Source organism: Amblyomma americanum, chromosome 7 (assembly GCF_052857255.1).
Source record: "Amblyomma americanum isolate KBUSLIRL-KWMA chromosome 7, ASM5285725v1, whole genome shotgun sequence".
In the NCBI taxonomy this organism is placed as follows: domain Eukaryota; kingdom Metazoa; phylum Arthropoda; class Arachnida; order Ixodida; family Ixodidae; genus Amblyomma; species Amblyomma americanum.
Window position 1 is genome coordinate 29,672,645 of NC_135503.1, and position 10,723 is coordinate 29,683,367.

At 47.7% G+C, this 10,723-nt stretch overlaps 1 protein-coding gene across 1 annotated transcript; it reads right to left on the reverse strand.

Moving 5' to 3' along the window:
* Positions 1 to 2,132: 2,132 nt before the first annotated feature.
* Positions 2,133 to 3,559, reverse strand: LOC144097635 (cytochrome P450 2H1-like). The gene is made up of 2 exons (XM_077630289.1): positions 3,234 to 3,559; positions 2,133 to 2,244 (listed from the first exon to the last, which is right to left on the reverse strand). Exons 1-2 carry the CDS (start codon positions 3,557 to 3,559, stop codon positions 2,133 to 2,135), a joined length of 438 nt encoding a protein of 145 aa, XP_077486415.1.
* Positions 3,560 to 10,723: the final 7,164 nt, after the last annotated feature.

Below are 10,723 nucleotides of genomic sequence, written 5' to 3' on the forward strand. Positions count from 1 at the left end.
ATCAGACGGATGCCTCCCAAACGCCCTCCAGTGTCTCAGCATTTAAGATTCACAAACTGTTGTGTGCTTAATCAACATCTTAACCACACATCAGTGACACAAGCAGCAACACCGCGCTAAAGGCTTTCGCCCCACCGCACTTTAGGTCAGCAAAGTGCCCCTCTGAATTTTTATGGTCGCGAGCTTTCTTACGTGTACAGGTTCATGTCACTGCAGAGATGTACGTCATCTTCGTAAAAAGTGTCAGCAGAAATTTATCTCAAATAGTCTTCCGAACAAAATATCGGGAATGGATTAAGAGCCTGCGCTAAAAATCGAGTGTTCGGGCTGAGCGCTATAGCTTGAATGAATATTTCGTTCTGGTTCTTGCCGTCTGCGCTGAAGTCGCACGCTGAATAAGCAGCGCTTTACTTTCTTCTTGACAGATCTAGGGGGGGGGGGGGGGCTATTTCGGGCTGAATGTTTTACCAATTTTGAGCTGAACGTTCACCTCGAATCACAAGTCAAAAGTACCGATTGTTTGATAAATGCATACACCCTATAGGCCAGAGAAAATGCCATTTGTTGCCTCGTTATGTTGATCAGCTTGGCGGTGGGAGCATTTGTGGGAGAAGTGACCTAGATGTCGCTCCCGCTTCCTGCCTTATGGTAGCGACAAAATGATGTCCGAGACCTTTTTTTACAGCGCTAACTGTTCAAGGAACTTTGGGCCGGTTTTGCCGCATACGACGTCCACACAGGGCACCGCAGTTGTAAAGCACAGGACTTGTGCTGTGCGGTAAGAACAGGTGCTCCATCTCCCTCCATTCTTTGCCGAGCAGGTGTGATCCTCTCATCTAGCGCCGCGACAGAATTTGCTATATTTGCCCCAATTTTTCCGCGGCTCGCCAGTCGATCGGTAAAGGACGAGCAACTGTGCGATCCAGGTTCAACCGCTATCAGAATCGGACTGTCTCCCTGGAAACTGAAAATTGGTTTTGAGGAAATGAAATGACGCAGTAACTTCCTCAAATATCTCGGTGGACACCCGAACCGCGCCGTAAGGCAAGGGATAAAGGCGGGAGTGAAAGAGGACAGGAAGAAAGAGGTGCCGTAGTGGAGGTCTCCCTCGTCCCTCTGAGCGATTTAAATATCAGGCGTCAGACGGAAAAATAAATCGATGATCTAAACGGGCAAGAGTACCGGAAACAACCCATTTTAACAAAGATCACTAACACTAACGTATAGGGCTAACGCAGAAATCCGGAGCATCTTTGGTGGTCGTCTGATAACTTTTTCTACTATAGACAAGGCAGAGGTGTTGCGAACGCTAACGATACCATTGTTAGGCTAGCACCTGCCGCCCACACCTGCCGCGATCTCGGACTGGATGCGGCTCTGCAGCTCCGGCTTGGAGGCGCAAGTGAGCAGGAGTCACTCGAGCGCCGTACACACAACGTCACTCCCAGCGCCCAAGAACGACGACACGTTGCTGGTTAGCGCCTTACCTGCAAAGCAGTGCGCTGTACGGATCGTGGCCTCCGTGATTCAATTTCAAAACGGGCACCGCGCGTTGCAGATCTCAGAGGCCTTGCGCAGGGGACCAATAAGGAGTTGACAAGCCGGCAAGCATTTCAAAGAGTCCTTGTCTTTCTTTGTTGTTGGCAACAGAAGCATTGGTCCTGTGCGGTCTGGCTGGAGACATTTTTTCCTTTTTTACACCATGAGACAAGCTAAAGAGAAAGGTAAAGATGAACGACCTTTGGCAGGGCCTGATGCCATGACCCGAAGAGGGAGCGAGAAAGGGAAAGAGATCTTTAACGAGGGAAAAGAGAAGCCTGTCGGAGTACATGTTTCTGGCCTGCTACTCAACACCAGAGGGGAGAGAAGTGGTAGGGAGAACACAAATGCACAGAGTGTGTAGATGACGTGTGATGGTGGCAGATTACGGTGCGGAAGCATGCTTAAGTCGGGTGGGCAACCTGAATGGTAGTCCAGGCTGTGCAAATGGCTGGTGGCACTCGCAAGAGTGGGGAGAAGAGGAAGGAGGGAGGGAAGGAGGAGACAATAAAGTTATTTATGCTATTTCTCCGCTCCGAGCAATGACGTAGACCTTGGGGGCTAGCATTTTCCTATGAGCATGGCAGGCTACGTCACAGGTGCGCACTCTCGCGTGAAGGAATTTCTTTCTCGCCGAGGAAGGCACCGATGTAGTCCTGGACCACGCCTTCCTTGTACGTTTCCACGTGAATGTCGATCACGGTGCTATGAGGGAGAAAAAAAAAGGCGAAAATATTTCCTGGACACATCATCGTATGCACCGTGCTGGAATTTTGTTCGTATAAATTTACTCTTTTTTTTTCTTTAGCATGACATAACACCAGCTGTCACCTTGACAGTTTATAGTTGAAGTGAAGGCTCTCTGGCCAGTGAGCTCTATGGAAACGATGATGATAGGTAACAGGAAGAGGTGGGAAGAGAGCGGTGTGTGTTCAGGAACAAACATCGAGTTAATGATATCATACCTCAGATCAAGAAAGGGAAATAGACACGGGTGAGACATTTAATGGGGAAAGTAACCACATATGTAGTAAGGTTGAAAATTGGGCGAGTTGAATTTGACTCATAGTTATAGGTAGATCGAAAGGAACAAAGACTAAAGGGAGAAACAAGACACGACACGAGGGCTTTTTCGAAACTAAAACTTTAATGGAAAGAACACAAAATATATACGTACCTCGTAAAAAGACAACCAGAAGGATAACACAGTGTAACAACATATGGTCAGTTAAAGTAGCACAGCGGGTGATAACCCTGTTAATCTTCCACTGATGGGCACCAGAAATTATATTTAAAAAAATAATCCCCTATGCTCCTTGGGTTCTATGACTGCCGTCTTCTGTCTCTCAATAAGCTGTAGTTATTCTTCCCGGTGATTCGTAACTGAATTGGACCTGTGTTCAGGAAGTATATAGCTAGCAATTTAGTTTAATTGATGTTCAGAATTATATATCTATTAGTTGATGAAAATAGCATCGAATATTTCAGACCTACTTTTTGCGGCAGTATCGAAGAAAGTGTAATTGCATTTCGGTAAAGATGGCTAAAAAATTGACAACTACTCAGAAGTAGTTTTTAAATTACAACCAGTGCTCGAAGAGAAAGGCTCTCATAGATCTACCCTGTGTGATAATACAGATTACTTTATTTTTTTCTTTTCTATATTTATTATTTTTTGTGAAGCAGCCACTCACTCCGAGAAATCATCCCTGCGGACGAGGGCGTCCCTCAGCCTTCCGTGGGTTCCCAGACTGAAAAAGACAAGCAGCTTGCGCAGCCAGAGAATGAAGTCGGGGGCGCATCCTTGGTCACCAGGAGCCGCTATGAGCTCATTCAACCTGGCGCATTTGGGGTCGTCGTAGGCCAGTCGCTGGCCAAACAGCAGCGCTGCGATGACGTTTGTCGTGCTGGGCGTCAGCACATTATCGGGATACGCTGGCTTTCGTTTGAGTGACGTCAGCTTCTGTACCAGGTGCGACAGTTCCTCCTGCAGTTGTGTGACAGGCGGACGAACGGACATATATTAGTGTGGGCAGAGAAAAAGAAAGAAAAATAGTGTTTCCCAGCCCGTACCGCCTACGAACTGCCTTTGTAGCCAATGAAATCATGAGTAACAGACGGCAGATAATTGTACAAAAAAAAAGCTGGAAGGTGCACCTAGCATATGCGTTGCATTAGGCTGTATGCTAGTGAGTAGGTGCGTGGTTACAAAAGAAGAGAAAAAATAATAAAAAATGAAATGCTTTCACATTTAGTTAAAGCACGTAAGTAGTCCTATGTGTCCTTCTTATTTTTGCGCCATAAGAGAGAACTCACTCGCAAGTTGCAACCAGTTACTCTTTCTTACGTGTACCTATATCTCCACAGATTGCGTGACGCCGGCCCGTAAGAACGTTTTCCTCATAAACCGGCGTGGCTCCTTCCATGATGGCCCATTGAGCACAAGTATGCCTGTGAGCAGGCCAAACAGCCGACATGGTCCCACCTGATTAGTGCGACGATGCCTTAGCAAAGAATTTATTCCGAACGAAACACAGGAACGAGTTTCATTTTTATTACCCATGCGCATGTAGACCGTGATAACCACTTTCAAATGTTCACTGCAGAAGACAATGAAACTATGTATACAGCTGAACCTCGTTACAAAGAGGTTGAAGAAACCCGGCGATTACTTCGTTATATCCGTAGCTTCGTTATAGCCCATGTTGACCGAGCTTCCAAGGGGAATCGTCATTCCTTCGTTATAGCCATTATTTTGTTATAAACCGCTTCGTTATGACGAGGTTCAACTGTACTATATTGCTTTCTTCGTTATCGGGTGTCTTGCATTTTAGCTCCGCCAAGGCGTGGCCGCCGCGTCCGGGAACGGATCCCGAGTCCACGGGCTCAGCAGCCGATAACCATCACCACTACGTCACCGCGGCGAGTGTCGCAGAAGAGCGAACGGCGAGACACTGCATGCGAACAGAGGGAGGGACATTATTATTGAAGCAAGGGACGCTGAAATCCCTTCCCATAACAAAAATATAAGCGGCTTAACAGCGTATCTTATACTTCAGCGGCCCGTATTACCAGAGCCGAATATGTTCCGAAGAGCTGGGGCTAGCCCGTGCCAAGCAGAATGATGTGACCTTCGTTTCGGCCGGGCGCCGTGCAACTGCAATAAATGTGGCAGCGGTCATTCAATCGACTGCGACCGCGATCTGTGTAATGCGCGTTGACGGCAACTCCTCTTTAAGTCGGCGCTATTCCTACGAGTCGTCGCACATGTGCACTGTTGAGAATGGGGCTATCCCATTGCAGGCCACCATGTGTTGAGGATTGCGCTTCAACGCCACCGGTGGCACCAGAGTTGGAGACCGAGGGGCCCTTGAGTATAGGCTGACTCGTTCAGCACCGCAGGTCCCGACTCCGAAGGACGTTGTCGGACTCCGTTAGGGAGGAAACTGTATAGTAGATTTATTTACATTTTTACAAGCGTAATAGCAAAGCAGGATCTTAAGGGAGGATCCCTTCGAATGCACTCGCGGTCGAGTTTTATAGCGCTCATCTTCCCTAGATTCCCCAGGTTGAGGACGCCCTCGCCGGGGTGGGAGTGGCCTGAAACTTTCACTTGTTCAAACAAACTCGCACCACCGCACATTTAAACAAACCCCCGTCACATGTTGAGCCTGGGAGAGAGGAGCATGCCGTCGGGTTCATGTCGACTGCGGAAGGTGGTGTTATCTGGCCAGTCGAAGGTTAACACGTGCTGCCAACACCTGTTCTTCATTAGATGACAGCCGACGCGCAAGGCCAGAACGCAAGGTCGGGAAGAGGGGCCGAAAGCGGTCCACTGTCCTTAGAGATGCTTGCGAAGGTCGGGGACGATGCCCGCCAGCCCGCCGCGGTGCTCTCTACGCCGAAGAGATGCCCCTTTTGTTCCCCGACATAGTCACGGCGATTGGGGAAGATAATGGCCGCTTGCTAAATGCGGCGGCGTCGGAGACTTCAGAAAGGGGGCCGGTTGCGCTCAAGCTGCAGACCTCCGCTCTTTCGGGTCCCACACTCCTACCGGGCAAAGCTCGGTAATTGGAACCAGCTGACACCTGTGTCCATTCCGCGTGGTCCGGCACGGCAGGCCTAGAAACGATCGCCATCGAGTGGCTCGGAGCCACCCGGTAGAAGCATAAGTGTTGGCTGCCCACAGGCGAGACTTGCTGTCGCCGTTGCTAAACCAGACTGGCTGTCGCCGTCCGTAACAGCGCCAATAGCGCCGAAGATAGCCGAGCGTGCTGTCGCTCGCTACGTAAAACAGACAAGAAATTGCGCCTGATGACGAAGGCTCCAAGACGCGAGTGCAGCTAGCACCATCTATGAACCTTCGTAGAGTGCGCCACGCGTTTTCTGCAATGCATTTCATGCTTACATCTGCTCTCGACGACGAGCTAGCGGCTGCGTTTTTATGGAGGAAAAACGCTAAGGCGCCCGTGTGCTGTGCGATGTCAGTGCACGTTAAAGATCCCCAGGTGGTCGAAATTATTCCGGAGCCCTCCACTACGGCACCTCCTTCTTCCTTTCTTCTTTCACTCCCTCCTTTGTCCCTTACCTTACGGCGCGGTTCAGGTGTCCAAACGATATATGAGACAGATACCGCGCCATTTCCTTTTCCCAAAAACCAATTATTATTATTATTTTTTTTTTATGGATGTGGCCATGGACGGCGCGGTAATGAGGCAGCGAGGCGAAGCTCCGTTCTTATCCGTGGTTCTTATCTTCGTATCGACCTTGTCCGATGATTTTGCACGGCATTCGCGAAATCTTTGCGCAGTAACGGTGATAGCAACTGCCGTACTCAGTGACGGCTCGAACTTCGACGGGAAGGTAATGCTTTCCGAAGTAACATCGCTAGCGTCGTTCCCTGCTGTCCTTTTCTGCGTTGTCCACCGGATTTCCGATTTAGTTCTAGCCATAATTCGCATACTAGTAGACCCCGAGATTGGAGAGCGAGTCTTGGAAAATACCAGGTCGATCTATAAGCGAGTAATATACGGTGCACAACGAAGCCACTAGGCGCGTAAAAGAGAACTGTCCAAAATTGAAATGGCTGCCAAGAACATGTCTACACATTGCTGCATAGTTATTAATCCATGAACCCACCGCGGTGGGGCAGTCTCAATGGCGTTCTGCTGTTGGGCATACAAGTCGCAGGATCCGCTCCAAGGCGCGGCGACCATGTTGTGGGGGTGGCGAAATGCAAAAACTACGGCGTGTTGCGCAATGTCAGTGACTCAAAAGTGCGCTGAAGAACCGCACGTGGACGAAAATAATCCGGAGCCTACCGATACAACGTCTGCCGTCTTTTTATTGTTCTCAAAAACAGGTTCCTTACTTCTTCGTGCCATCTACTACTCAAGATGCCGCTGAAGAGAGCTGAACTGGTCTAGCACTAAACCTACGTAATTTTGAAATGATTCTTTGACACTGCTTTTGCTAAGAGATTTCTTTCTAATTTTTCTAATTCCTTCTATTAAAATCTGTTAATTTAATTCGCAGGGGTTAAAGTTTTCTTGTCTGTTATCCTGATGTAGCTGCTTTTTATTCCACGTGCTGGGTTCGGAGCGATAATGCGATGAGTATCATGCTTGAGCGGAATGTTTAAATATGTCACTTTTCCGTGTAATAAACAGTTGGCAGTGTGCGCATGTAGTGTCCAGATCTTTCTTGTTAGGGTCTTGTTTGCGCCGCCGTTCATTTCATCATGCACCAACTCGCCCCCCTCAGGCCGTTTTTCTGCGTAATTTTATCCTGGGCAAAGGGGAATGGCGACCTATGCGAGCCGCAGTGTTGGGAATGCACCCAAATGAATTTTCGTGCAAGTCCGTGAAGGAACTGGCATTTTGAGACATCTTTTAATTATTTTGTAACGACAGGTATACGAGACCTGCTGTGATGACCGAATGAAAAGACCGGTCATAGAATGCGTAATGTAGTTCCAGCGTTATTTTATGTCCTGTGTTATCGCAGTCTTTTGGTATGGTAAATGTACGCGAGCTTGCACGACTAACTGCCTTGTTCAAGTTTATTTTAATTGCTATTATTGTGAAAATAATGACTTTAAATTGATAGCCCCACGTTTGTCGGTTGCCCACGGGTTCCCCTATCTAGCTCAACAGGCAAAGTGCTGACGTACTGTCGGCCGCGAAAGTTTGCGGGGTCTGCAATGCGTGGCGGAGCGACGCAAAACTGCATTGCTGCGCCATCTGCCGTCACAGAGCGTGGTGTCGAGGCTCACTCATGGTATTGCCGCACAAGGCGTGCCGTTAGCCTCGTCACTCACCGCGCTCTGCGACAGCAGATGGAGCATGCAGCAGTGCAGTTTTGCATCGCTCCGCAACTCATTGCAGATCCTGCAACTTTTTGCGGCCGACAGTACAGGTACCCACTTTCCGTTCCTTTGTTGACGTTGAGAGGGAATTCTTCAGGCCGGTTGAGCAGCGCGACCTGCGAGAGGGCCTCCTTGACGGAAGCGAAGTCGCAAAGGAACACCACGTACTGGCGGCCCAGATGAAGCCTGCCTTTATAGTGATTATACGATAGTGACGATAGTTACGGCAGCCAAGAAGGAATTGAAAATTTCAGATGTAACGTGCATTGACTTTGTATTTATTACGTTGCACCCATGTAGGTAGGAAAGCCTATGAGAAGCCCTCGCAATCAGAGCTGCATGAGAAAAATGTACCGGAAGTTACATGTTCCTGCAAAGACAACTGGGACTGTTTGGCCTATAGCCCAGATGCGTCGCCTGCATCACCAATTTGTCAGCTGCCGGCATCCCGGAGAGGCCCCAGATCGTCTGCTCGCCTTGACCTTCGCGGCGCATGCGCAAACGCGCTGAGATGACCAGCCAACCGACGAGGCAGAGCCTCCACTTCTGGCTTCGAAAAATAGAGTAAAGGCCTCTCCTAAATTATTTCTTTCCTCATTGCGCTGAACCCCTAGGGGTCGCGTCGCCTTGCTGAAGGTCAACTCTGCCCTTTTTTCCCCCATCTGCTCCTCCCAGGATATAGATTCCTGTTATTCTCAAACCTTCAATCGCGTAATCATGCCAATAAAATTATTCATACTTGTCTCAATTTGTTGTTATCTATCCTAATGTACAAGAAGCGCGTATATGGGCTCTCTGATGAAGCGTCACACTGCACCTGTATAAAAGAAACTTGATATGTACGTTCAAAAAGAAAATTAAAATTTTAGTTCCCGCAAAAGGCACAGAAGAGAGATAAGTGTATTGCGCTCTCCACAATAAAGCTACCAAATCTATGCCCACGTGGATACCCCATGAGTAAAAAATATGGCACGCCGTCGAGCCCGCAAACAATGGAGCACCTACATAAGTCGGCGTTGCACATATACTTACGCATGGCCCAGGATTCTGGTTAGTTAGCACGTGAATGCGACGATTTCTGGTCCAGATCACGGTCCACATAAACTAACGCCGAAGACTAGGGCTGATAGCTGATTTCCATGTATAGTCATACATACACGGGGAATACATGGAAAATAAAAAAAGAAATGGTTTTCGTCGGTGGCGATTAATTTGTTACTGATTTGAATAAAATGTTTTAGATTGAACAGGAAAATGAAATCTAGTTATTGATGGAAGAAGTCTTGAAATTTTGGCGCCTAATTTTGTTTCTTAAAATTTGATCAACCAAAAATATTCGAAGTTTTACGTTTTAACTACACAGGTCTTTCGGGGAAAAAGATATCGACTCTTTGTTTCTCCATTGTTCACAAGAAACACTCACGCGAAGCTCTTGTAACCTGCTAACAATGAGGCATACAACGTATGTTAGGATATAAGATGTGTTGTCATTAAAGTACCTTAGTTTAGGCGAGTTGGTTCAATTTACATTAAAGGAATATGCGAATGTAAAGGAATATATGACAGTAAAGGTTCTAAAGCTTTTGCTTCAAGATACTGCGACGTCTTTTTTTTTTTAGTATGAAGGTGTGGGTGTAAAGATGAAAAAGGTTTTCAATTTTTGCTGTTTTTTTTTGGAAAATCAAAGACCCGTCTTGAATGGAACAAATTTTATCCATGTTGGGACAACCGCTGCCTAACCACAGTGTATCAGCGCTTGCTGCGTATCTGATTAGGCATACAAAAGCTTGGCTCAGCTTAAAGCTCCCACTTGAGCAAAACTTACCCTGTTAGAAGCTGTACAACTGGAAGAACCACTAAGGGCCCGTCTGTATTCTTCTCTGCCTGCTTTCTGCCTTCTTTCCGTGAATAAATTTCACGGTATACGAACAACCATACTTTTACAAATACGTTCGTGAAATGTTTCCCTCTAAAACAGATTTCCCAATTTGTTTTTTGCATTTTTTCTTGAAATTATAAATTTCGCGTGCTTTCCCATGTTTCAACCGTAATGTGGCACAGACCGTATATGTCTAATATCTGTTTTGTCACAGTGGAACGCAGCTCTTTTCCTCAAAACCAGCAGGGCTCAGCAAGCAATTAAAGGTCGTGCAATATCCGCAGCACTCACACCACACAAAGCTCATTCCGTAGGCGGTTCTAGCGAATGGAACAAAGGAGTCAATACGAGCACATCATCTGAACGTTCCTCGAGGACACGGGAATCCAAGGCAAGGAATTCCAGGAAAGACGCGATGATGAGCTAAGGACGAACCGATGTCGGATTAATTGCCAAATCCTGCCTGAAATCTCCGAAATCGTCGGATGTAATACACCGAACAAAAGATTAAGCACGCACCCGAACACGTTTTCATATTTGCGCCTCAGGCGTGCGATGCCGCCGGTGTTGATCGTTGGGCATGAAGTTCAAATATTTGAGCAATTGCATGCCGCGGGGTCCAGGAGGAAGGCATCGCCGCTTATTCCCCAGCGCCAAGTCCCACAGGTAGCGCAAAAGGCAAGACAGAAGCCATGTCACCAGACCCGTGAAGAGGCACTTGCAGAACACATCCAACATGGCGCCCGCTTGCTTGCTTGGTCGAGCACGGTAAGTCTCGTATTGACGAGGTCTGCGTCCAAGAGTGGTGGCCTGAAAAAGGTGGCCTGAAAGCTTGAAAAACAATGACAGAGTTTTAACGTCGTTAAACCGAGTATTACGTGCGAAAGCACTTGGTTTCGAATTAGCTTCACTATTTCCTAAACATTGCCCTAACTCAA